Here is a 25,352-nt window from a genome sequence, read left to right as displayed (position 1 = left end):
TTAATTTGCCCCTGCACAGTACACACGTGTGTGACCTAGGTATGTAAATAGGAAGATAAGGTAGATACTGGTAGGTTTGAGGTCCGACCCGAGCTACACCCAGTCGCCAGACTCGCCACTACAAAATCTATAGTAGTCGGGGAGGGGTATTTCCAGAAAGCACTGTGGTTGTCGTGAATACTCGAGTATCAAGTCGATCTTATGGATTGGATCCATTCTGACAGCCTTGTCATTAAAGGATGCTCAGTTCTGCGCGTGGATACGTCGACGCTGTGTAGTGTGTAGTGTGTAGTGTGTAGTGTGTAGTGTGTAGTGTGTAGTGTGTAGTGTGTAGTGTGTAGTGTGTAGTGTGTAGTGTGTAGTGTGTAGTGTGTAGTGTGTAGTGTGTAGTGTGTAGTGTGTAGTGTGTAGTGTGTAGTGTGTAGTGTGTAGTGTGTAGTGTGTAGTGTGTAGTGTGTAGTGTGTAGTGTGTAGTGTGTAGTGTGTAGTGTGTAGTGTGTAGTGTGTAGCGTGTAGTCTAGTTGATGCTTGTACGTTGATTTGAATCTAATATGCAGGCCGTACCCGTGCACTCATTTGCCTTTTCCTTTTCCCGGTCTGTTCCATTCCGCCATTCTGGCGCTTCTCTGCGTTTCTGCTTGATATTGAGCTATTAAGAGGAATGGGACGAAGGAGCGTGGAAGCGGAACGAGTTCCTAGAGCCTATTTCCTCGAGCCTATTTCCTCTGGATAATCACACATCTCGATCCGTCTGTCGGGTGGAACCCATTCGCCCGGAGATCGTCATCTGTCGATGGCCAGATTTCTACCGTGAAAGGCTCACGCTCGTCCGGTTGTTGATTCTCGACTTCGTGCGAGGGAGAGTTGTTTTCGGAATTGCTGAGTGATGTTGACGACGACGGAGACGAGGAACCCTCGCTCATGTCCACGTCCATGTCCATGCCCATGGCATTCATACGTCGAAACATCCTCACCACCCGCTCAGCCTGCATTCGATCTCCGCATTCCAAGACTGTGATTCCGGCCTTGACCTTCTGCGAGAGGTGCAGGATTCGTCGGTAGAAAATATCCTCTGGGTTTAGATGGGGAGGGGAATTGGGATGAGGGCGAGCACATGGATACCCATTGCTGTGACACTTCGAGTCCCTCGGCTCCGTACGTGTCTTGTGGGGTTCACGCGGAGATCGACCATCCTGGATGGTCACAGGCGGAACTAGTGCAAGACGCGGCTCGAAAAGCCGGACGCTTCGTGCGGTGGTACCGTTGCGGAAATCAGATGGGGATATGTAGGGTGGGTTGGAGATGAGGAGGTCGATTTCGATCGCGACTTTAGTTTTGGTTTGGATTCCAGCTGGAGGTTTTTTCGGGGGATAGGTCTTTGTGTCGGTGGCATGGGCATCGGCGTCGGCAGCAGAGTTACGAGCGCGATGTATCTCCTCCCCCTCTGGGTCGAAGTACGAAAGTAATTGTTCCACGCTGGGTACATCTACCTCTCCAACTGCATCTTCATCTTCATGCTTTTCCCCAACGCTCGACCGTTGAGTCTTAAGAACGTCGCCCCTCCGAAAGTGAACTTCGCTTTTGGCGCAGGCATCCACACCGCGGGTGACGTGCACATTGTGGTCTAGATTCCGTCGTGCGAGCCTGACGGCCGTGGGACTCAGGTCGATGCCGAGAATTTGAAGGGCTGGAGACTGCGGATGGGGCGGTTTGGGTGTTTTTAGGAGAGCGTGGAGAAGGAGGGCGATGCAGCCTGTTCCGGTGCAGAGATCGAGGATGCGGATGGGTTTGGGGTGGAAGGGTGAGAACAGGGATGTGGAATTAGGTGGTGGTGATGATGATGCAGAGGAGTCATGCTGAAGTATGTTCTTGGCAGCATGGGGTTGAGGAGTGCAAGGATCTGGCGTCTGTTCCTGACTCTGGTGCTGACTCTGATTCTGTAGCAATCTCTGCCTGACAAGTTTCGCCGCTTGATATGTATATGCCTCTGTATCGGCTCTGAACAACCACAAGCGTTAGCATACATTGATCAAGACAGATCATAGCCATCAACACCCCGGATCTCTCCTCCCCTAACATCCCCTTCGTTAGAGTCGTAAACATGTCTCTCTCCTCACCCCCTATACCCCAAACAATAACCCCTCTTGAAAGCGGAACATACCTCGGAATCAACACGCCCCTTCGACACAATATCTCCAACTCCCCAAACGGCTGATCGCCCAAGATATACTGCAACGGCATGCCGCGCGCCCTCGATTCACACATTTCTCTAAGACGAGTACGCGGGTCCCTCCTCGTTGGAAACCCCATGGATCTATATCTCACGCGCAAACTCGGCTGAGATCTTCTTCCTCTTCCTCCTCTTCCTCCTCTTCCTCCTCCTCTTCCTCCTCTTCCTCCTCTTCCTCCTCTTCCTCCTCTTCCTCCTCTTCCTCCTCTTCCTCCTCTTCCTCCTCTTCCTCCTCTTCCTCCTCTTCCTCCTACCCCGCCGACCGGTTCTGCATCCAGACTCCTTCGGCCTTGGACCCGGACTCGATCTTGAACGCGCACTCGTCCTGCGCCATGACGTGAATGAGGCACACCTGCACACCTCCGCTTCAATATACCCCGGTCCTGGCTCTGCACTTGCCGCCGATAACCACCAGCCTCACGAACAGCGCGCTCGCGAAACCAGCGCAATTCATTACGAGCCGAGGCCAACGAGCGACATTCCTTGAGGAGGAGGGGCAGAAGAGGGTTTTCGCGAGAAGCCTTGAGGAGCAGCGGGGTGGGAAGACGGGGCATGGATTTGGATTTGTGTGGGAAAGGGGAGGCGAGGATTAGAACGGTTGATGGGGGTGAGGTTGGGGGAAGCGGTTGTTGAGTTATCGAGAACACGGGTGTATATTTTCATATGAACGCAGAACTGGCGACGGGCCACTTTGACGTTCCTCTGAACCTGCACCCCCTGTGACCCTAGTCCTACAGATAGTACCGCAGTAACCTGCTGGTAGTACAGTACGTACCTTATCCGTTGGTCAAGACAGAACCGAGTGACAATCTTCGATAATGTGTTGCATGACGAGAGTTGATCCGTTACACTAATTACGTTGTCGGGTGTACTTTTCGAGGAGATGTAGAGATTGGGCGAGTCAGATTAGTGGGTGTCTGTGTCCAGTGCATGATGAAGAGAGATTTTCTAAACGATCTCTACCAGGGAATAAGCTATATCCATCTAAACCCGATCTCCATCCCAAAATAAAGAGGAATAGACAGCGAATCGAGGTACAAAAACATGACGAATCAGCAACGAAAAGTCCCATCAAAGCTGTACAGATCATCAATATAAACAGCCAAAAAAAAGAGAAAAAAAGAGAAAAAAAAGAGAAACCCAATTCATCACGCAGGTCCAGCAAAGCTCCCCGATAAGAAACCTCCTACAACACAAGAAGCGCTCCGGCACCAACCATGCCCAACGCAGCCAATTGTCCCGGCATCGCCGTGGGTCGAGCCACCGCACCTCCCTTCGACGTCGTCGTCGCTGCGGCCGTCGCCGCCGAAAACACGCCCGTTCCACTATGCGGGCCTCCAATGCGCGGACCGCCGCTGCCCTCCCCAGCCACGCTCGTCACGGGGTTGTTGACGGCGGTCGCGCTGGGAACGGCGTTGGTCCCCGTGCCAATCTCGACGATGTGATCCTCGGTGGAATTGAAGTTGGTCTTGGCGAGGGAGATTTCATGGTTTGCGAGATCGTAGACGACGTATGCGCTGCGCAGGAAGGTGTCGCCTAGGACGGCCATGGAGTTCCCGGCGGGCGCGATACCGAAGGCGCAGGCGCGGTCGCCGTTGTTGAAGGTCAGACCGGAGCCGACGTCGAGGAGGAGTTCGGACATGGAAACCTCGATGGTCGGCGAAGTGAAGGTGAAGGAGACCTTGATGTCCTCGGAGGCGAGGCGGCAGGGGAGATAGCCGTTGCCGCTTTGGTCGAGGGCGACGTCGAGGTCGTTGTAGAGGAGGCGGACGATGTCGTTGGGGAGGTAGGAAAGGGAGCTGCCGGAGTCGAGGAGGACGGCGCTGGGGAGGGCTTGGGTGTTGTAGGTGGTGGTGCCGGAGGAGTTGGTCATGGCGACGGCGGTGAGGGCAATGATGAATTCGGCGTAGATGCCGCGGATGGGCTCAATGGGGAGGGTTTGCAAGGAGCCGTGGTATTTCTTGGTGTTGACGCCTCCGAAGAGGATGGAGCCTGTGTTGGCGTCTAGGTCGTTGAGCCACAGACTGTAGGCGTTGGACTTGATGAGCCCACTGTCCACCATGGCTTTGGGGAGGTTGTTGTACGTTGAGTGGGAGGTTTGGACGATGGCTTCGTTGGTCGAGTAGCCGATTCCCAAAAACGCCTTCTACAGGAAAGTTAGTGATTCATTGCATAGACATTGAAGAGGGAGATTCAGAGATTCCATACCAGGAGAGCTGGAAATATACCCAATCCCAAATTCAAAGTCCTTCAACGTGGCACCACCAATATGCAGGGTGTCCGAGGCATATTCACCGGCCGCCTGGGATCCATCCGCATACGTGATGTTAAAGTACGGATTCACGTATTTGTAGGTCGACGAGGAGCTGCCATCGTATGTCCCCGAGATCTGACACTGGTTTTTCTTGTTTTCGCACAGAGTTGAATTGGGCGCATTGACCCAGAGATCACTGCTGCCGGTGTCGATGACCATGCGAAGATCTTGCTTGGGTGTGCCGAGACTGACGTTGGCAAAGTAAAGTGTTTGCTAGATAGAAGGAGGCGTATGGATGAGCATTGGTTCGACACGTCCATGGTGATAAGGGAAGAAACGTGGAAACAAAGGTTGTATAGCGTCACTAGAGTGTAGGGTATGAACGGTATACACCAAAAGGTGGACACTCTTTTTGGTGGATACCTTCTGGAGTATACCTTCTGGTGTACACTCTAACCCGGCTGTCAAGGGCCTCAAGGCTCATCACTCACCTCATTATCTAACGTGACCTGCACGCTATTCGCTCGCTTCATCCGTCGCGTTTGATCCCGAGCCACCGGGTTCGAGATCCTATTTCGCTCCGTACTCATTTCCACCACCGCGGGCGCATCGCGCGGCACCAGGGTGAGCTTGGCCCATGCCGGTGCGGCAAGGGATGCCGCACACCACCAGGAATATTTCATCGTGTGGAAGAAAGGGGATGTGGAATCTCGACTGTTCGTTTGGAGACTGGCTTCTTCCGCCCGTCAAACTCGGTCGGAAAGCGGAAAGAGGTTGAGGGGATGGGAGGCCGATCGGCAAGCCGTCAAGGGGGATACCGAAGGGGACAGGTTGAGAGTGTATATGTGTCTAGGTGTATAGTCCTGGCGATCGAGAGTGAAGATCGCCGCGATTTCAATTCCGTTCGGTAGCTTTTGGTCAATCGTGCTCCGGCGGTGGACTTGGGATCTATATCGGATCTCTGCTGATCCGGATTTGGAACCGGGGCGGAAGCCGGGGTCTTCTATGACGATGGGACGGAGCGTTGAAGTCAAGGGTGGGACGGGGAGCGGATCGTGAGTCTCTTCCACGCCAACGACCTCGAGGCTTTGGGAAAAGGGAATTGAGAGGGGGAGAAGCAAAGAGGGCGAAAAGGGAGAACGACGAAGGGAACGGAGAAGGGGAAAAGAAAATTAAAAGTCAGCGTCTCGAGCGTCAAGCGAACGCGTACGCAAGGCTTACCCAGAGTCAAATAGGCAGACAAGGAACAGGACGCATAGATGGATCTCCAGCCTGGAGACGACTATGGATTATGACATCTACCACCACGCCTCAACCTTATGGGGCAGTGGACAACCCCCGGGGGCCGCGGTACCGAGTCCAGGCGGAGATGTCGTATGCAATTATGCACTCAGTTGAATCGCTAGTCACGACTCAGTCTCACTACTACGAGAACATGAGTATGACTATGCGCTATGTAGTGATGCACCCATGTAGACCTTCAGAACAACACGGACGGGGAAGCAAGTCGATCAGACTACTCTCAACCACCCTGTAAATTAAGTGTACATGGTCACTGGTGAACCGTAACAGTGGATCCTCACCCTCGACGCGAGATCTTTTCTCTTTTTCCATGGTCGCTGGTTGCTGAACGGACTGTAGGATCATAGGATGTTCATCAAGTCATTCCACCGGCGCCAATCATCGAGATGAGCCTCGATGGATGCTGGGACTCAGAGAAGAACCACCAGAGGAACGGCGTAAAAAAAGAAAAAAAAAAGAAGTGGAGTTCCCCCGGGCCAGCCGGCAACGCAACGAAGCTCGCGCCCCATTAGGGGGTTGACCCGGATGAGGATGCTTGGAGCATACAGTTCGAGCCTCCGGAACTCGTGTACTGCTTGCCATGCGAGAGACGAGGATCTTTCGACTGATAGACAAGTCAAGCTTCAACCGCAAGACGGGAGGGACCAGACGTTTAGCCCGATGGCTCTGTCACCTGACTTCTTCTGCCCTGTCGGGAGCTTGGACTGCTTGGGATCAAGGTTTCAAGCCTTGGTGAAGCGGAGGGCTTGCTGCTGACCCCCTTGGACGTTGGCACAAGACTGTGCTGATGTACCAGTATACTTGGTGCTTGTCGACTGCCGGGGCACTTGCACACCGCAAGTCGGAGAGGGAGGAGAGGGTGGAAATCCCGAGATGATTGCCCGGTACAGTGCTGACTGCTGAGTGCACTAACTAGTGACTGCTAAACTAGGACGATTAGCGCTGACTGACTTGTACTGTCCAAGGTTGCTATAGCAGAGCCATGACGTGCTGTGCTGCGGTACTCGAGTACTCTACTGATTCTCCTCGATCCATCCTGTCCACGTCTTTGTTGGGGGCGAGGTTCTACAGGAGTTTTTGCCGTGGCGGATTCACGTGGTGTGCTTTCCTCTCGTACTCGGTTGAAGAGGAGTCTTGCCTTTTCCTCGTCACCCAACATACCTCCTCGACCACGAGATCGTTCGACTGTGCAGGCCTCACACTGGACACTGGACACTTTACAGTCCTACAGCCCTGGAAAATCCACAGCCACATGGGTCCGTCTTTGCAATCCTAGGTGGACCTCCCCGGACGCTAGGTGTGGACAACTGAACACTGACACTGGATCGTGGCGCCTTTTTCCGGCCCCCTCGCCCCTTGCAAACTTGTCGATGATCTCCAACTCGCGTGGAGGAGCACCCCTTGTCGGACAGGCGCAAAGCAGCGCTTACTGTAATTCATAGTACAGCACTACAGCTGCAGCAAAGCAGGTTATTCCAGCGCTTGGAAACTGTCATGATAGATTATAGGCTGGACCCTATCATCCTAGCAATCGATTACAGCGGAACAGCAGCCTGCGGCGGGACGGAACCCCGGCACTACAACTAGGACGGTTACACTTTGACGATCTAACCAACTATCCACCTATCCAACTAATTCACTTACCTTACTCACTCCCAGTAGTCACCGAGGTACTACTACCAGACTACCAGATCCCAGCATTGAGTACTCACTCAGTCAACACGTAGTTGACGTGGGACCGGGAGTCCGTGACTCGTGCTGGAGTCAGGCAGCAACGATTGACTCGTCTGTCATCCAGCATCGTCACCCGTGACCTTTCTGGGCAGTCTCAGTCCACCGATACGATGCCGGCTACCAGGTGCAGGTAGATTCGTTCTCGTCTAGCAAGATAGGGGAACTCGTGCCATTGCCCAGACCAACCTTGAGTCCATCTCGCTCTCGTCGGTCGGTTCGAGGGATCGTGGCGTCTGAGCCACGATCGACAACTCAACAAGGACTTCTACATAAGTCACCAGTGAGTCGTGACAGGACTGCCCAGTGGATCATCCACCAGTCGGGAATTATTCTTCTCAACCTCGCATCTCGCGTCTTTTTCATGTACTCTGCTGGAGGTTGGAACTGGTAGACCCAGCATACGCGAAAATATTCCAGAACGACTGGACGTCGACGATGCTCGATCGCCCCCACGAGTCTACGTATGCAGGCCTACGTGGAAGGGGCGGGAGAGGCGTCGTGTCGTGGCGTGCATTGTGGATTCCCAGTCGCTTGCCTGAGAGGCTTACTCCTGGGTCATCCAGGTCAGATCGGTGATGACGCGGAGATCATTTGTCGTTACTTTCCTCTTGTTGGAGTGGGTACGGGTACGGGTACCATACTACGTAGTACGTAGTACGTAGTGACTCGTCAGTCGTGACTCGTCAGTCGTCAGTCGTGACTCGTCAGTCGTGAGTCGTGACTACTGTGCAATATGGTCCGCTCGAATCACGGTGACTTTTGTGGGTTGTGGTTTCAAGTTTGTACGTTAGTTGCTGTCTTGAACGGTGTGGACTGTAGACTGTGGACTGTAGACTGTGGACTGTAGACTGTGGACTGTAGACTGTAGAACTAGATTGTGGACCACTGGACTGAAGTCGATGCAAATTGAAGCTCGAACTCGTCATCGCAACGATACGTAGATGGACTGGGTTCCGAGTCTCCGACCATCCGAGGATCGTGGAGACTGGACAGTGAGACGGGGATCCTTCAGGCAGAAGGAGGTATTTGGGTACTACTGTACTACTGTAGTGGTGCCGCAAGATGCTAGGTCACGTGTTGTAAAGCACGGCCAGACTTTGAGTATCTGAAAGACAGAGGTGGCCCTTTCCTTGAAGCATGTCCACTGCGGAACAGTCCGGCTCAGTCCGGGCTTACAGGGCAGTGTGGCCGTGACAATCACTAGTAGCCTAGTAGGTAAGTTCAAGGGGGTTTCCCTTCTCTGGACCGCCTACCTCCAGCATTCAGGCGTACAAGCATCAACAATATCATCATCCATCATCCAGTGCTGAACGAACACCAAAGATCAAGATCAGGATCAAGATCATGCGCAGCTACGTCGGTGGCAAGAATGGAGCCATCTCCGGCCGACGCCCCACCACACTCTCTGGCAACAATCGCTACTCCAGAGTCCAGTGAGTGATTCGGCGTATGCATCGTCGCATCATCTATCACCCTCTAGATTACGCATCCCATCGGCGGCAATCTTGCTCAATTGCACCATTGCACTGCCCTCTGCTTCAATCCTGCTATCCAAACCATATCAACTTGGCAGCCAGCCTGTCAGCCAGCCTACCAGCCTACCCGTCCACGCCAAAGACCTACGACCTACGAAATCAGGCCTCCAAGTCATACAATGCGATCTCGGAGGGAACGAGGAAAGTCTGCAGTACAAGACGTATTCTCGTGCTTTCGCAGGTCGCAACTCTTCAGCGCGGGTGGTAGGTGTCAGGTAATGAATTCAAGCTCCTTGTTTTTCATCTTAGCTGGCCGGCTCGTCGGCTGGCTGGTCGACTGGTAGGTCGGTAGGCTGGCTTGTAGGCTGGCTGCCAAGTTGATACCGCGCGGGTTGCAAGAGTGATGCGGATTATAGTGTTCAACTTATGCTCTACGCGTTCTAATTAGTTCTCGTCGTTAAAAGTGCTCACTTGTTTAGTCACTCATGGCCCGTCTACGCCTACTCTTTGTCCCTCCTAGAGTCTTGCCGATCAAATAACTAGATACTCTTATTCGAAAGCGGTTCGATTACTCGATACTCAATAGTCAGGTACTATCTTACTAGTAAGTATGACTCCTGCATCGAACAGTCATGCCTCCAGCTACCGAGGTAGACGTAACACATAGCTATTAGCCACGGCTCTGGCACGGCAGATGGACTCTGGGGACTTTGGTCAATATCTTAGACAATCGGGTCGATGGGGGAAAAGTGTGTAATGATCCTTGCAATTTGTTGCAGCATTCATATCGTACACGCGACACAGATGATAGCTACAGTATTTACAGTAATGCACCGACTATCATACACATCCACAAGACCAACCAAAGCACGCCAGACGAGTCAGTAGTCGTACTCCTCTCAAAGAAGATGTTCACCACATCTCGACCTAAACAACAGCCAAACCCCATCGATTCTCAGGATCCTCATCTTCCCTCTATAACCCCATCACATCCCTCACCATCCTCATCGTCTCCCTCGCATTTCCCCCCCGCCCTCTCTGCGCCTTCCCTCGCCACACTCTTCAAATACCCCGTCCGATCTCCCATCACCTCCTCATACCGATCCCTCACAGCCTCCAAATGCGCACTAATCCTCGCCGCCACGTGCTCCTTCAGCACCCGGAGACTCGCCCCCTCGAATTCGCCCGCAATCTGCTCGCACGACCGGCTCTCAAAGTGGCTCAGGATCTCGAGTAGGTTGGACACGCCCGGCCTGTGGGCGGGGTCGTAGGTGATGAGGGGTTGGGAGTCGGTCAGGGCCACTTTGATCTTTTTGTGGATGGTGGAGGGGCTGTCGGTGAGAAGGATGCGGGATTTGGGGTCCGGGTGAGATTTGGACATTTTCGAGGTGGGTTCTTTGAGGGACATGACTCGTTTGGCGGGGGCTGAATGAGGGTGAGTAGATTGGTTGTGAGAATTGGTTCATCAGGGAGAGGGTGGAAGAAGGGTGTGAAACTTCTTCTTCTTGTCAAGTTTCATGGTCCACTTACAGATTTGAGCTTCTGGGATAGGAAAGATGGGCCCGTAGAGATGATTGAAGCTATTCGCTGTATATCTGGAAAATTCCAAATGTTGTCGTTGGTCCTCGCCCACGGGGACATGCGTTGCCCTTGTGTTATGAATAGCATTAGCTATGATTCCTTTGCTTACTGCTTATTGCGTGTGTTTGTGCTTGTGCTCGTGCTTGTGCAAGCCCAACGGGACAAGGTCTGGAATCAAGTCAAATCTATGCTGTCCCACGCACCTGTGAACCAGAATATCAGCGGCCTGAAGAACCGGGTAAGAGAAGAGTCCCAGACGTAATTGAGCTCGCGCATCTGCTTGTTCAAGCGTTGTGTCCTCGGGTAGTTGTAATTTGCTCTGTAGAAGCGTCGGTTAGTCTTTCCTTCTCTCTTCAGGCTTCATCTCGCTTGAATGACGAGTAGCTCGGGGACCGCGTTAGGTAAGATAAGACTCATTGCTTGTGCCAGCTTGGGGGGGGGGTTTTTTTCTTTCTACAAGAAAGAAGGGTGGGAGTCAAAAAGCTTACCTTCCATTGAGTCATTCGTGATAGGTATCCCATCGATGCCACGGTGCTCAGAATCCACATCAGTTCTGCATGAGCTGGAACCTACTGACACGAGCCAAAGATCAGTAATCACAGATCAGAAAGATCCCATACTTGCACAAGTTGGCATCGAAAGTCATCTCAGCATGTACTATAATCAAACTCATCCAGTCTCAAAGACTGAACCCTCAATCATACCCTCACCCCTCCTCTCCTCTCCTCTCCTCCTCTTCATCAAAGCATGACCTACCTCCGATTGATAAAAAATCGTCGACCGCTTCGGATCCAATCCCACCGCGAGGAGCGTCGCAAACGCCTCCTTCCTCCACCTCCTCAACTGCGCCGCCTCCTGCGACACCGTCAAAGCATGGAGATCCACAATCGAGAAAATCAACTTCGTGCCGGGCTCGGCCTCGTCCTGGAGTTTCACCCATTCTCGCAGTGCCCCGAGGTAGTTTCCTAGATGGGGCACTCCGGTGGGTTGGATGCCGGAGAAAACCACTCGAGGTGAGGGGCCAGATGGAGTGCATTTGGCGGTGTTGCTGTTGGCTTGCGGGGACTTGTTGCTGCTGAGTCGAGTGGTTTGATAGATGTTCATGTACGGCCGGCGAATGGGCCGGGCGTGTGGCATCGTAGGCCTTGTACGACACAGTTGGCCATGGATGGATTTCATCGGGATGCTTCCCTTGTGGAATGAGGGCGCCAGCATGCTTGAAAACCCCTGGGATCCTGGTATATCCCGATATTTAAGGTCTATGTCCTCGTTTTTGCTTAGTTTTAGACCGTTTCCGGTCTTTCTTTTCGCGTATTTTGCTTGTTCTAACCCGAGCCTCGCGCGTGTTGGGAAGCGATACATATCTCCAAGATCACGTGACTTGACTCGGCTTCAAAATGACCGATGGCTGATACAGTCCGGGATGGAAGAAGTCTGTTACTCTGATTTACAGGGCTGAGGTACCTCTGCTCGAATTTCAGCAGTGTTTGGAGCGGTTCTACTACATGCAATGCGGGGGAAGACTCGGCTATCAAGCACGATTCTAGAGGATTGACGCGCTGGGCTCGATTGTCCCAGCTAGACACGGGAATCTTAGAATAGCGACGCCATCTCGTTTCGTCGGAGATTGGCAATATCACAGAACAAAGTACATGTGGGGCCTGGCTGCTGGCCTCAGAAAAGAAAAGAGCTGGTGATAATACAAGTATAACATGACGCCCGGGTGTGTCCCCGTATAAATCAGATCAGACGCAGAACGAAACAAAAAGAACGGAGAACTATGCACCAAGGGTCGTCTTTCCCTTTCATTCTCCACCCTCAACTCATATCAAGTCAATTGTTCTTGACAAAAACTCAAAGGTTCTTGGGCTCCGCATATCTCGCATTATCCAGCGCGTCGAAGATAGTTCCGGGCCGCTTGTTGTCCTCTCGTTGTCCGAATTGGGCGAGATGAGGACCCACGGTCTTTTGGATCTCGGGAAGAGAGGCATCCAGTGCTTTGCCGGCGTCTGTAACCACGTATGTTAGTTGAATCATGACGGTCCAATGTGATAAAGCTAGTTGAAACTTCTCTCATATCTCTCATACCTAGACTCTCATGCTCCCAAACATTCGCCTTCATACCAACACCATAAAAGGCGTGCTTGCGCAAAAAGGCCAACCATGCCTGCACGGCCTCGGGATGACCATCCTTGATCTGAATCAACCGGCGGAGCGTGATCCGCTCAAAGTTCTCCTTACTCTTCTTGTGCACAAAGTTACTGCGAATCACGGTCCAGCGCTGAGTGATGCGGGGAAGAGGTACGGGGCCGGAGACGGGGAGTTTGAGGTAGTAAGCGGCGCGAATGGCAAAGTCGGCGAAGAATTCGAGGTTCTCGGCGCTGTAGGAGCGCAATTGAAGGTCGCACACGGGCAGACCATGTTCGGCCTTGCGGCGCAGCGGGCGGAGGTAGAGGGCCTGGACACTTCGGGGAAGTCGCGCATTCTTTTCAAGGTCTGCTAACCGGTCGGACCTGGAATACTCGAGAAAAAGAAAAATAATGAGCACGAGAACGTTGAAAAGAGTTGTGAGGGATCGCCAGAGCTCAACTAACCATTCTTTCACTGGGGGCTTTTCGAAAGCGGCAGATTCCTTGACAGGCATGGGACTGGATGGGGCAAAGAGTCCGGTTAGTTATTTCCTCGCAGTATTCCTTGGCGGTCGTTGTTTCGCAGCTGTACAGGGTGCTCACGTTGCAGATGTGGGAGAGGTCGCGGATGTGGGTGTTGGCTCAGCCTTGATCTGAGGAGCTGTCGTTGATGTCTTGGTGGACGGCGCGCTTGGCTGGTTCGGGGTTGATAATGAGCGGATGGAGATCGGGGTCTATCATAGCGTCAATGGCCTGGATTCGTGACACCTCGGTCGAATGAGTTCGAAAATTGTCTCCATACCCATAAGCGCTTGCTGGCTCCGACCAGGGAGCGTGTCGTGCCGAGAAACATGGTCGATACGTATGATGTTGTTGATCTGTGTCGGTGCGGGTTTTTTTTCGGCGACTTGACGCCGGACGGTGATGGAGGCTGACCTGACCGCCTTTGAGCGTGAAGCGTCGTCGACCCGTTCCAGAATGCCGTTTGGTTCTTCGACCCTATCCGCGGCTACACCTGACATTCTTCCACGGCTCGAGCTGGAAATTGAATGGTGAACGGTATGTTTCCTGGTACTGGTATCGAGGTCGCATAATTTTGATAGGTGGTGTGAATTGAATGTCTCGTAAATGCTAGAAGTGGTTGACTAGACGTCCATGTGTAGACTCCAACTGGAATATAACCGATGCGGCTTCAAAGCTCTGCTGAGTTCTAACTATAGATACCCAGCAATTCTGAGGAACATGGTGGTCCACAACGATGTTCTACACGCAATCTACTAAGAACGCACTGTCTAAACCCTTTGAAAAATTACACTCACATCTCCAACATATAACGAAGTCAAGGCCCATTTCCTTCAATTCACATGCCTTCCTCGAGGGTATCATCAGACCAGCAGCGGAGAGCCAATAAGGCTCGCCCGCTCCTGATCCTCCGCAGCATCAAAAAAGCCCTTTCCCCCCCCCCCCCCCCCCCCCCCCACATGCAACCAGAATAATCCCCCTCCGTCGACGGCATAGACTTTTTTCTTTCCTTTTCCCTCTTTCCCTTCTCTCTTCTCTCTTCTCTCTTGCTTCTCTGGACAGAGACTTTCGCCTCCAAATCTCTCAGCTAAGGTGCAAAACAATGAGCAAAGCCGACATGTCCTCCCTTGACCGCGCCAATGAGGCTGTGGCTTTCCTCCGAAGCACTCTACCCCAGGGTCTGCAGTCGCCCAAAGTGGCGATTGTATGCGGCTCGGGACTGGGAGGATTGGCTGATACGGTACACAAGGACGGACGAGCGGAGTTCGACTATGCGTCGATTCCTCACTTTCCTCGTCCAACGGGTGAGTTAGATGGAGTGTGCATGGGGAGAAGCAGGGGAAGGGAAACACTATGGAAAGTAAACATGGATTGCTGATGAGATGGTGCTGATGCAGTTGCTGGGCATGCGGGGAAGCTGGTCTTTGGTTTGTTGGACCAGAAGATTCCGGCGGTTTTGATGGTTGGTCGTGCGCAGTGAGTGCTGAATGCCAGAATTTCACTCGATCATGCTTTGGAACTGATTCAGATCGCAGCTTTTACGAGGGACATGCAATGGATCAGGTCACTTTTCCCATCCGTGTGTTCAAGCAGCTGGGTGTGGACACCGTGGTTTGTAAGTCGACCGCCAGCAGACACCATGCGCGTGAATATCTACAAAAGCTACAGGTGAAAAGGAATCTAACATGAAGAATGATGGCAGTAACCAATGCGGCCGGTGGCCTCAATTCTGACTACAACGTGGGCGATATTGTCCTGCTAAATGATGCAAGAAACCCCCCCCTCCAGATCTCTCCCAGTTGATCATCTCACATGACTTGGCTAATTGGTTCTCACTCAACAGCACATCTTCATGGCAGGTCTGGCCGGCGTGCATCCCCTGCGTGGACCCAATGACGAGCAGTTGGGTGTTCGCTTCCCTCCGTTGTCAGACGCCTATGACCTGGACCTTCGTCGTCAGGTGCACCAGGCATGGAAGGATGTCATCTCTCCCGACAGCACGAGGAAGCTGCACGAAGGAGTTTATGCCTTTGTCAGCGGACCCACGTGAGTCAATCTGCAAATGATCGATTCGAATCATGTCCGACGGCTAACAGCAAGGGCAGATATGAGACACGCGCGGAAAGTCGCATGCTGCGCATGCTAGGTGCCGACGTGGTCGGTATGTCGACCGTGCCGGAGATTGTCGTAGCCCGGCACTGCGGGCTGCGAGTTCTGGCATTCAGCCTGGTCACCAACAATGCTGTATTGGCACCAGTGACTCGTGGAGACGAGCAGGCGCTCGAGGGCAAGGACGCTGGTCAGCTCAACGCCCTGATCGAAGAGGGCAAGGCCGGACACGAGGAAGTGCTCGAAGCGGGGCGCAATGCAGCTCTAGATATGCAGGTAGGCTTTCCTTTCCTAACCTTCAAACTGGTTCGCACACCTCGACTGACCCAAGCAGAAACTGGTTTTGCAAAGCTTGGTGAAGGTTTTTGCGCCGGCGTAGACGAGAGTCTCCTCATGGTTCGATGCACATAACAACCCATATGCATATATAGCCCCGCATCCGGAAAGACTTTGAAAAAAATGCGAAGCAATGAATGAATGAACAAACGGCAGATGACTGGCCGCGTACCCAATCTACTTTCACTTAAGCTTGCGATTTCTCTTCGCTTGCAGCTCCTTGTAGAATGCCTTCTTGCCACTGGTCTTGTGGGCTTGAATGTCGCGGTACTTGGACTCGAAGCGGTGATTTTGACGCTCGGAAGCCAAGACTTCTTCGACAAAGTTCTTCTTGCGGTCCTTCTTGGTGATACGGCTGCTGAAGAACTCGGTGGGACCTTGGATGATCGTGCCAACCTGAGAAAACTCAGGGATCTTGGCCTTGCCGTTCTCCTTCTTGTAATGTCTCTTGGGGTCCAAGACTGAACGCATCCGGATGAGCTGAAGATCTCTCTTGAGTTCCGAGGTCAATTCGGTCTTGGGAAGGTTGAACCAATCAGGTCCAGCGGTGGCCTTGTCCTGTAGGATAAACCGAGTCAGTGATCCAAATTCACAGAAGCGTCATCCAAAATAATAGAGAGGCAGTAGTGTGTTTGCTCAGAGTAACTATGAAAATGAAGCTCTCACTAGTGCAGCACAGCCCAAGACGGACTGAGGACGCCGCATCAAGCGCTTATGCGTTGGGATAATTTTCCTCATAGCAGATGAAAAAGTCTTACAGGGAGACATGACAGAGACAGTGGAAAGGGTTACGCTTACCTTCTTGGCGGCGGGCTTGGTTGAAGCTGGACGAAGAATGTTGGACAACTCCTTTTGCTTGGGATCGATGAGCTGGGCCGAGTTAACGGTAGCAACTGCCTCAGCGCCAGGACGCATGTAGGGCTTTAGTTCAGAGCTGGTAGCCAGCTTTGGGATTCTAGAGATCGAGGTTAGTTAATTGCTGCGAGAACACAGCGAAAAAGAGTCTCAACATACTTGATGGAAGAAATATCGACTGGGGCGACCTGTGTGCTTGTACCACCCAGGCGGCCCTCAGCCTCAAGTAAAAGCTGTTGAATCTGATCATCAGACAGCTCCACGTCCTCTTGAGGGGGAGTGGATCCCATGACTGTGGTATCACTCATCCCTGCAGAATCAGGGCCGAAGAAACCTCAAGAATTGAAGGTGATGTGATGAGGCCGCGGGCTTTATACGATTTTTTTTTTTTTCAGTTGCAGCTCCATCGGTACGGAAGAACGATTGTGCGACGCGTCTCGGGGACTCTGCAGTGTCATGTGACCTTTTCCCGGCGGTGAAGTGCACTATGGTTTCTGCCGGTACAATTATGGATCTCGAGACTCGATCGACCACGGAAGTCATGCGACCGAGAAAGTATCGAGCCCACCGCCTACAGTCCTACACAGGACCTAGTGCGAACTACAAAGACAACTGCTGTATATCGCTGAGTTGTCTCATGTCCTGGTCGCAGAGTGTCGCAACTTACTTTTGCAAGATTCACGTGAGACTGCGTGGCTCCGGACAGTGTAAACTAGCAAGTATAGCCGCATTGTAGAGCTCCAAATAACTACTGTCCATCACTTCCCATCAACTAGCTTCAGTCAAGAGTAGGGCCTAATTCGGGCGGAACTGGAGAGCGGGGAAGAAGGTCCCATAGCTGTGAAAGCGCATCACTTCGCGTTCGCGTAAATCGCCAATAGATCTACCACTCACTGAATCGTCAACAAAGTTCCTCTTTCAAATTGCTGAATCGCAAGCGCCTGATCGATCGAAGATTGATACCCTTTCCGCATTTTCCGCATTTCTTGCTCCGGTCGCGCCTGATCACGTCCATTAACTGCTAGTCGACGCGACGCAGCGAAGCTTACCCCGAACAGAAATCGTTCAGCTCTCGCTGTAACCGTATTCACACATCGTTTCTACTACCAATTGCGCCATCATGGACCAAGCTTCGCAGAATGCCCAGCAGCAAGCTAGACAGCAACAACAGCAACAACAGCAGCCTCAGCCAGGCGCTCTCTACGATGTGCGGAACGGTGGCCACTACGGTAATCATAAATCCCTCTAATCCAGAAGCTCGGAGATTGCGCATGTCGCGATGCAGAAGCGAAGTGTTTCTGATTAGAATGCGATGCAAATGCGTATCATTCCCGTATCCCTTTTCATAGTTCGGTACTGATTGACATGACTACAGGAGCGAGTGCTGCGGTATGCTTTCATCCCATCGTCGCAAACCTCGAGCCCCACGCGCACCATTCATCCCAAGTTCAATACATGTCGACTGACTTGCTACTGGTCTCTTTTAGCTCGCCGCACAGGGATTCGCGCCCGTTTCCGACCTTTACACTGGTACCTGGGCAAATGTGAGAGACAAAGCCCGCACTGTATCCAAATCCCCATAAACGACCCTCCTCCGCTTACACCATGACCAGGTCAACCAAGGGCTTCAGGGCACAGCCCGTGATATTCTCACTACCTACTGGCAACATGTGATCAGTCATCTGGAAACCGACAACCACGATTACAAGATCCACCAGCTTCCCCTCGCGCGTATCAAAAAGGTCATGAAGGCGGACCCGGAAGTGAAGATGATCTCTGCCGAAGCGCCCATCCTGTTCGCCAAGGGCTGCGACATCTTCATTACTGAGCTGACAATGCGCGCTTGGATTCATGCGGAGGATAACAAGCGACGCACACTCCAGCGATCCGATATTGCCGCAGCGCTGTCCAAGTCAGACATGTTCGACTTCTTGATCGATATTGTCCCGCGCGAAGAGGCCACTTCCCACGCGAAGCGATCCAGTCAGGCTGGCGCCGGTGGGCCAGGTCAGGCTCCAGGCCCAGGTCAGATGCCGCCGACTCAGCACGGTCTGTCTCAGCACATGGGTCCCACGGACTACGGTTCTCTAGGCCCACACGGCATGCCCCAGGAGAATGAGTATCGCCAGCAGCAGGCGATGTATCCTGGGGCTGTGCAGCAGGATCCAACTGGCGCGTATGGCCAGCCACAGCCACAGATCTTTGAGGGCATGTATGCTTATCATCAAATGCCTCCTCAGCAGGTTCGTAAATCCTGAGTCAACTCTGATGATAGACATGTTGTGTCAAGGGCTAATCCGTCACAGTGAGAGCTACATTCAACAGCAAGAATATTTTCTAGAGTTGTGTTATATGAGTGGCGTATACTGTCTTCCCTGGCGAAATGAGAGTCTTTTTATGCTGAATTGTTCATGTCTATTGTCTTCGGTCACCTGTCTGCTACCCACCGGATTCCCTTTCATAAATGCAGTTCATATCTTAGTCAATCTATCTCCCTACATTATGCGAGTTCAGAGTAAGCGAGTGAACCTTCGGACTTTTGCAAATATCTGCCATTATTGGCTTGCAACGTGATGTCTGTTGTCTCTCCTTCCGAAACAAAGCAAAGAATACTCTGTATCCGGAAGTTCAGTCTTTCTTAATCAAGGAAGCGCCACCTTGAAATACTCATGGCAACGTAAGGAGGCGACGCTCAATCACTTCAGCCAAACGAGATGTTGACTTGACTACCATTCATATCGCTAACGCTAAGATATCATGTCTTCTTGAAGCGTGATGACAAGTTCACGAATTTGTCGACCTTGCTCGGCGCTTGTACGGTTCGGGTTAATCTGCAGAACAACAAGTTAGTGAAATACCTAAGACAGGGATGGCAGACATTCACTCGTACTTTTCAAGCAGTATGGGGCCTTGCATAGCATCCACACGACCGTATTTCTTGTTGCGGGTGGAAATGTCGTAAAATTCGTCCGCATTCTCAGCTTGCATGAGCTGCACTGTTTGCTGAAGCTCGTCCAGATTCTCACGAAGAATCGGTACATTGAGACTGTCCACAAATTGCGCCAAGTACTCCACATCTTTTGCAAGGGCGGCGACACCATTCGGGTTAATTGTTTTGACTTCGGGAGAAAGGGGTTGGGCCTGGGAATAACGTGAGCCACAGTTTGAATGTCAGTTGTTGAAAGGTTTTGCGTCTTACCAGGATCATGTTCGCGGCGTGGCTGAGCGCATCAAAATAGATCAACTCTTTAATCTCGGTAGGCAGACCCAGCAGAGTCGAGTTCATGATATTGGACAAGAATCGTGTCAGGGTTTGCATGTAATTGCTCGGTTCCTTGGGTGGCTGAGGAGCCATCCAATCATACTCTGCAGTCTCAACGAGATCGTCGATCTTGGAATTGACCACCTCGAAAATGCGCTTCTCGGCAGCCTTTTTGTTACTCTTGAACTTCTCTGTGGCTCTAAGAGCAATAGAAGTGCTTGTTGAGTTTTGCGATCTCGCAGCTGCGAGAAGCAGCTCCAGCTCGCGGCAAGCCAGTTCGAAGTGTTCGAGATTGATCAGGATCTGCACTATCTGACCTAGATACTGTGAAGAAAGGCGTTCCACGAGGGTGTCACAAACTTTGCGAGAGAGAAGGTCGTCCAGTGCCTATAAGGAAGCATTAGAAAATCGCAGGCACTCCCGTGATCCAGATTGGACCTACATCTTTGAGCGTCTCGTCAATGACATTAGGATGTGAGAACTCGTCATTGGCGAAAAAATAGAATTGGTTGAGGAAGTTGCGGATGTCGATGCAGCATAAGGGGTACATTCTCGAAAAGGGTAGAATGCATGGGAATCTTCATCAAGTCAGCGCGTATCTGTAGAAAAGAGGGTAAGGACACACGTACGATTGCTCCTCCCGGGGCTTGTCAGGATTGTACCAGCTGACGTTGAGTACTTTGTCGTACTCCTCGGGTGTTTGTATGGGCATTGGCATATAGTCATCGGTCGACACAATCTGAACCGGTCAATACATTGAGGACCATGCAACAGTTCACGCGCCTTACCTCTTGGAAATCGTCACTGAAACGCTTCTTGAGAAGCTCCGCATATTTGCCGAAAAGTTTCAGAAGGAAATCATCAAAGACCCTGACAGAAAAGCCCCATGTCTGTTTAAGTAAGACATGTTAGTACGTTGAACTGGAGGAATGACCGAGGAGCACAGAGAAAGGGCCCCTACATTCATGGTCTGCATGAAAAGCGCAATCAGATTTTTCGTCTTCAAAATGCTTTCTGCATTGTCTACTTCGTGGAGGGCCTTTGAGATCACACCCACTGCAGCTTGACAGGATGAGTCCCAGAGCTCGTCGATCTGATAGAGGGGTCAGTAATCATGACTAGTCTGGCACGCCAGAATGTTCCCAACACATACCTCGACCGGTGACCTCAAGTCTGGCACTCTCTTCATTGTCGCACGCTCGACAATGGCAAATCCAGCCATTTCCTCGAGTAAGTTGTGCAGACTTGCGCCATCTTCGTCTACGAGGGTGACTGAAGCGGGGAGTAAAAGGTCTTTTTGTCGACGACGTGTATTCGCATATTCGATTTTGAATTTATCCATCAGGCCCAATGATTGATGGATATGCAGACACTCGAACAAGGGCGCAAATGGCACTTGCAGATCCTCGTTTTGCAGTAAATCGTACTCTTCATCTTCATCCGCTACCAGCTCGATGGCAGAGTTCAAGTTGAAGTTCTCCAGAAACGGAATGTTTCCTGCGCGCTCTTTCAGTCTCGACTTGCGCTGATCGGTGTGGAACAGCGCCAGTTCGCCCAAGAATGGTGACATTTCTCGAATGCGATACAGCCAAGTGTTCAAGTCGGACATGACGGCCTCGGCAATCGCCCGTTGTGTTGCCGGTACTGATCTTTGTATCATTTCCGCGATCTGATACTGTGTTACTCCTTTCAAGTGTACATTTTGTAACTCTTCTAACGCTCGCAGGGCGGCATAGTGGTTCTTCTTGGCTAGTAGGTCATGAACTTGGTTCGCCAATCGCAGGACCTCAAGACAGTCGCGGATCGCTCGTGACGTTTCATCGATATTTTGCCGATGGCTTCGAGACTCCACGAGTGCCTTCTTTTGCTCTGCGAGTCGCTCTGTGCTGGTCTGGATTGACTGGTTGAGATCAAGAATCTCAGTCGTAAGTGTGACGGTCCCTTCGCGAATTCGAAGCAGGGAGTTGACCGAGGAGACGAAATCCTGGTGGTTCGTGTTACAGATACTTTCGATCTCAGCTTCTTTGTCACTTGCGAACCGTGCGAGGGATTGTAGTAGCTGCGGCGTTCGGTTCCCGATGCTGTGCTCACGGATCGACGGGATGAGCTGGTCCAGATAATCGGTGTCTGACGGCGATATGATGATCTAGAAGTGCTGTTAGCACTCGGTCTGCTCGAGCGAACTGAAGAGGAGGCTCACCTGATTCAGCACGCCTGATCCATTAAGAGCAGCCATCTTTGCCTCGGCTCCCCCGCAATGTGGCCTCCTGGCTTGCGCTGTCGTCGAAATTAACCTCAAGCGGAAGGTTGTTATCGTTATCGGAGTGTTGCTCAGGTCCAAGCGTTACCCCGGTTGTGGAATGGTACCGCACGGGCCATATAGAACTCAAGTCGGCCTCGATCCCAGTATGACGCCTATTTAACCTAAGTATCAGTGTCACATGTCATCACTCGAATTCGTTCACATGACGTGCGAGTTTAGTGAGTCTAGATTGCTTCTCGTACTGTGCACCTCAAATGTTGGCAATCTCCTTGGCTCCTGCTGCTCTATTCGGGCCAAAACCCTTTAACTTATTCTCCGAGAACATTCAACGAGTCTGACAAGGATTTGCTAGCTCGTTCTGGGCTGCATGTGATTAAAGCTCATTGAATCTTTGTGGAATTACGAATAGCTGCCTCGGTTTGAATCAAAGGGTTCATGTATGGCAGACACTACCGCTCTTCTGTTGGGGGGCTCATGCCAACAGTGTGTGCCATCAGTCGCCTGTGCATGATGTTCGTGACATCTTAAGAAACTCTCAGATAACTGTAATTTTGCAATCAAAATTTAATGAGGGCCCGAAATGGCAATTGCGAAAGCCGACAAATGATACTCAAATGGGCCAATGGCAGAGACCTACTCGATGATTATGTCGTTGGCAGCTCTTTCTCTATCAGACGTATTAATGCGTATTGTCTGCCCGAAGCAAAACAATGCTATACAGAGACTGGAATATTAAACGTTCCTCCGTGATCTTTTGTATCCTTTCTTCTTTCCTTCCTGCTATCTCAACGCCAGTGCGAGGGCTTCGTTCCATCAGTCTTACGTTGCTTTGAATCTCGTCTCACGTCACTTGACCTTGGCATTCATCTTATTTTTGGAGGAGATCCGCGTCGCTTCTACGCTAGATGCTTTGCGAGAAGTGTTCACTCAAAGAAAAAAACCAGGTATGTTTTCACGAGTTTCTTCACGACCCTTTCACGTGTTTGGCATCCCTCGGTCTCTTGAAGAACCCGTTTCTCCCTTATACCAGCACCGGAGCCAATCATGATATATCTCACAAAGTCCCCGTCCTGTCCGGTGGAACTAGCCCTAGTGGAATGGTGCCGCTGACCTCGAAGATTGAATTTCAAATCCTATCGTCTCGGCCTCGGCCCAGTCCACGCTCATCTCGTTATGAAAAGGCCTCTCGGTTAGTACAACCTCTGTTCTCTGCTCTCGCCACATGATATGTTCCTCCTTTCGCGAGCTTTGACTCAGGTTAGTAATGGAGCTTCAACTCGTGACTAACACACTTTGGTCATCCACAGTGCAACTCCCGACGACAGGAGCGTTCCCACGCCAATGGCCCGATTCGCCAAGATGATGGCCAATCTGGCCATCAACATATCGGCCTTGTGAATGATGTCAATTTCGTGGATCCGGTACACGCCATGAATATAGAGGGATGTGGGTACAAGCGAAATGGCCACCCTCGCTGTCAACCCACCACGGGCTGGCAAGATCATCGTTGGGGTGAACAGAACGCCCAAGCCTGTGTCGACTCGAGACTACCGTTCAGTCAATCAGCTTGTGGTTTCCATTATTCTCCTGAGTAGACTGGCAATGTCGATCTCCAGAGTCGCGCGCAGACCCAGCCAATTTCGACGGCATCACTCCTCCTTCTCGCTTCGCTGGGCCTGTTCTGCTACGCGGGGATAACATCCGGAGCTTCCGGTCTGGTAGTTACTAGCTGCCTCAAAGCGCTTTCCACGACTATGGTCCAATCTCTGCGTCTGCTTCTGGGCTTTCAAGCTCAGCATGTAAGAAGTCGAAAGAGGACTACATCGTGCTGGGTGAAGTGTACGGTTTCCTCCAATAGGACACTCAACCAGGACGTGTTTAGTGCACTACCTAGTCCTCGCTTGAGTTTCGTCTGACTCTTCGCTTTGCTTAGAGCGGTGGCCGATTACTGGATGGGAAGACGGTCGGTAATCTTCCTGATTGTTCACCTGCAATGTCCAAGTGAGTGATGATCGGGTCTTTGGGTCTTGAGGTCCGGGGTTTGGGATCTGGAGCCTCTTCACTTCATGGGTCTGGTTCTGCTTCGATGACTTGATGATTTCACAATTTATTCGTGCTTCCTTTTGAAGTTTCCGCTTTTGCTCTCGTCTCGTTCTCAATTGCCAGCGCCGCATTTGTTGTGTCGACTTGGGTGTAGTACGTAGACCCTGTCGTTGGCTGTCTGACCAATAACCAGCCTTGTGTACATATTGTAAATTTAAGATGTCAAAGAGTAAGCTCCGATGCCTACTAGTCAAAGCTTCTCACGAAAGATGATCATATTTGAGTTGTGCTTTTGCCTCCATGCAATTAGGCACTGTAACAATTTGCCAGGCATGGATTGTCATCACCAAGCGGACTTGGCAATTTACCGCCGAGCGGAACGTGCCCGTGCCCCCCCCCCCCCCCCCCCCCCCCCCCAAAAAATTGGAGACCGGCCGCCTCACTTACTTCCTCTGGCTTCCTTTTCAACATACTACCCATCCCTTTGGCAGAAAAGAAAAGTAAAGTCAGTCAGCGCCATGGACGCACAAGAAATACGTGCAGTTCATGACATACTGCACCTTGTCTACCACCGCAACAAGAATCAACACCGCCACGCGAAATGGTGGAAATGGCTCTCGCAACTCAAACGTACCGCGTTAGATCTGGGGTCCCGCGAGTCAACAAAAGTCGCGGTTGCTGTATCGCCGTCCCACAGGGAATATCTTTCGACGCATTTGATTCCTAGGTGCTATTTGTATGTCCATTGATACCTGCGCTGAAACAAGCCGCGCTGCGAAGGACAGTTGGGAAACGTCGGGGTTACTAATGTCTGAGCAACAGGGCTTTCTCTACAGTCGTTGCTGAGAATCAATTCATGGCTCTGGGGATCGTGCTCATGGCGACCTTGTCTCGCTTTGCCAAAGCGGCGGGCATCAAGCTCAAGGAGAAAGTAGAGAAGCGTCCAAATCCTAAGGCGCCAGTCAAGAAAATCTCGTCCGCTGCTCCTGCCCCCGTTGAAGATCGCGGCGAACGCGTCAGTCGGGCTGACCTTGGTGCTGTGGCTTCGTCTGAATTGGAGACCGAAGTAGCCAAGCCTAAGGGAAAAGCGAAAAAGTCGAGTATGACTGTAGATGAACCTGCTGCTGCTCCGGCTAAGAAGTTGAAGAAGACCAAGAAAAAGAAGAACGCTATTGATGATTTGTTCAGTGGTTTACTGTGAGACCTGATCGAAGAACTCTACAGCACTGTTTGCTAGTTGCGAAGTAGCGAGGGTGT

General features: G+C 51.7%; 12 protein-coding genes across 12 annotated transcripts; 4 read left to right on the top strand and 8 right to left on the bottom strand.

Moving 5' to 3' along the window:
- Positions 1 to 716: 716 nt before the first annotated feature.
- Positions 717 to 2,265, bottom strand: N7539_003174 (uncharacterized protein; the record flags this gene model as incomplete). The annotated part of the gene is made up of 2 exons (XM_056932776.1): positions 717 to 1,998; positions 2,162 to 2,265. 2 exons carry the CDS (start codon positions 2,263 to 2,265, stop codon positions 717 to 719), a joined length of 1,386 nt encoding a protein of 461 aa, XP_056792735.1.
- Positions 2,266 to 2,269: 4 nt separating this feature from the next.
- On the bottom strand, positions 2,270 to 2,784 carry N7539_003173 (uncharacterized protein; the record flags this gene model as incomplete). The annotated part of the gene is made up of 2 exons (XM_056932775.1): positions 2,270 to 2,314; positions 2,626 to 2,784. 2 exons carry the CDS (start codon positions 2,782 to 2,784, stop codon positions 2,270 to 2,272), a joined length of 204 nt encoding a protein of 67 aa, XP_056792734.1.
- Positions 2,785 to 3,416: 632 nt separating this feature from the next.
- Positions 3,417 to 5,167, bottom strand: N7539_003172 (pepsin-like aspartic protease; the record flags this gene model as incomplete). The annotated part of the gene is made up of 3 exons (XM_056932774.1): positions 3,417 to 4,339; positions 4,439 to 4,757; positions 4,976 to 5,167. 3 exons carry the CDS (start codon positions 5,165 to 5,167, stop codon positions 3,417 to 3,419), a joined length of 1,434 nt encoding a protein of 477 aa, XP_056792733.1.
- Positions 5,168 to 8,864: 3,697 nt separating this feature from the next.
- Positions 8,865 to 9,274, top strand: N7539_003171 (uncharacterized protein; the record flags this gene model as incomplete). Its single annotated transcript, XM_056932773.1, has 2 exons — positions 8,865 to 8,953; positions 9,001 to 9,274. The coding sequence occupies 2 exons, from the start codon at positions 8,865 to 8,867 to the stop codon at positions 9,272 to 9,274; spliced, it is 363 nt and encodes a 120-aa protein (XP_056792732.1).
- Positions 9,275 to 9,959: 685 nt separating this feature from the next.
- N7539_003170 (tryptophan--tRNA ligase MSW1) lies at positions 9,960 to 11,791 on the bottom strand (the record flags this gene model as incomplete). Its single annotated transcript, XM_056932772.1, has 5 exons — positions 9,960 to 10,420; positions 10,526 to 10,644; positions 10,780 to 10,895; positions 11,065 to 11,145; positions 11,333 to 11,791. 5 exons carry the CDS (start codon positions 11,789 to 11,791, stop codon positions 9,960 to 9,962), a joined length of 1,236 nt encoding a protein of 411 aa, XP_056792731.1.
- Positions 11,792 to 12,430: 639 nt separating this feature from the next.
- N7539_003169 (mitochondrial 37S ribosomal protein uS10m) lies at positions 12,431 to 13,558 on the bottom strand (the record flags this gene model as incomplete). The annotated part of the gene is made up of 4 exons (XM_056932771.1): positions 12,431 to 12,585; positions 12,665 to 13,224; positions 13,309 to 13,439; positions 13,508 to 13,558. 4 exons carry the CDS (start codon positions 13,556 to 13,558, stop codon positions 12,431 to 12,433), a joined length of 897 nt encoding a protein of 298 aa, XP_056792730.1.
- A 771-nt stretch (positions 13,559 to 14,329) lies between these two features.
- N7539_003168 (purine-nucleoside phosphorylase) lies at positions 14,330 to 15,715 on the top strand (the record flags this gene model as incomplete). The annotated part of the gene is made up of 7 exons (XM_056932770.1): positions 14,330 to 14,531; positions 14,625 to 14,703; positions 14,763 to 14,842; positions 14,930 to 14,967; positions 15,071 to 15,273; positions 15,333 to 15,612; positions 15,671 to 15,715. 7 exons carry the CDS (start codon positions 14,330 to 14,332, stop codon positions 15,713 to 15,715), a joined length of 927 nt encoding a protein of 308 aa, XP_056792729.1.
- Positions 15,716 to 15,855: 140 nt separating this feature from the next.
- N7539_003167 (Fcf2 domain-containing protein) lies at positions 15,856 to 16,835 on the bottom strand (the record flags this gene model as incomplete). The annotated part of the gene is made up of 3 exons (XM_056932769.1): positions 15,856 to 16,230; positions 16,471 to 16,627; positions 16,687 to 16,835. 3 exons carry the CDS (start codon positions 16,833 to 16,835, stop codon positions 15,856 to 15,858), a joined length of 681 nt encoding a protein of 226 aa, XP_056792728.1.
- An 812-nt stretch (positions 16,836 to 17,647) lies between these two features.
- On the top strand, positions 17,648 to 18,785 carry hapE (CCAAT-binding factor complex subunit HapE; the record flags this gene model as incomplete). Its single annotated transcript, XM_056932768.1, has 4 exons — positions 17,648 to 17,756; positions 17,903 to 17,916; positions 18,015 to 18,071; positions 18,141 to 18,785. 4 exons carry the CDS (start codon positions 17,648 to 17,650, stop codon positions 18,783 to 18,785), a joined length of 825 nt encoding a protein of 274 aa, XP_056792727.1.
- Positions 18,786 to 19,282: 497 nt separating this feature from the next.
- N7539_003165 (Rab GTPase-binding exocyst subunit SEC15) lies at positions 19,283 to 22,025 on the bottom strand (the record flags this gene model as incomplete). Its single annotated transcript, XM_056932767.1, has 9 exons — positions 19,283 to 19,358; positions 19,418 to 19,668; positions 19,727 to 20,176; positions 20,232 to 20,367; positions 20,419 to 20,528; positions 20,578 to 20,679; positions 20,751 to 20,882; positions 20,943 to 21,935; positions 21,990 to 22,025. The coding sequence occupies 9 exons, from the start codon at positions 22,023 to 22,025 to the stop codon at positions 19,283 to 19,285; spliced, it is 2,286 nt and encodes a 761-aa protein (XP_056792726.1).
- Positions 22,026 to 23,335: 1,310 nt separating this feature from the next.
- N7539_003164 (uncharacterized protein) lies at positions 23,336 to 23,557 on the bottom strand (the record flags this gene model as incomplete). The annotated part of the gene is made up of 1 exon (XM_056932766.1): positions 23,336 to 23,557. One exon carries the CDS (start codon positions 23,555 to 23,557, stop codon positions 23,336 to 23,338), a length of 222 nt encoding a protein of 73 aa, XP_056792725.1.
- A 1,056-nt stretch (positions 23,558 to 24,613) lies between these two features.
- On the top strand, positions 24,614 to 25,296 carry N7539_003163 (uncharacterized protein; the record flags this gene model as incomplete). The annotated part of the gene is made up of 2 exons (XM_056932765.1): positions 24,614 to 24,831; positions 24,918 to 25,296. The coding sequence occupies 2 exons, from the start codon at positions 24,614 to 24,616 to the stop codon at positions 25,294 to 25,296; spliced, it is 597 nt and encodes a 198-aa protein (XP_056792724.1).
- Positions 25,297 to 25,352: the final 56 nt, after the last annotated feature.

The sequence above is a fragment of the Penicillium diatomitis genome (assembly GCF_028827545.1).
Source record: "Penicillium diatomitis strain IBT 30728 chromosome Unknown utg000003l_segment0_segment0, whole genome shotgun sequence".
Classification (NCBI taxonomy): Eukaryota; Fungi; Ascomycota; class Eurotiomycetes; order Eurotiales; family Aspergillaceae; genus Penicillium; species Penicillium diatomitis.
The sequence above is the reverse complement of the archived record's forward strand: the minus strand, read 5'-3'. Positions and strand labels throughout refer to the sequence as shown.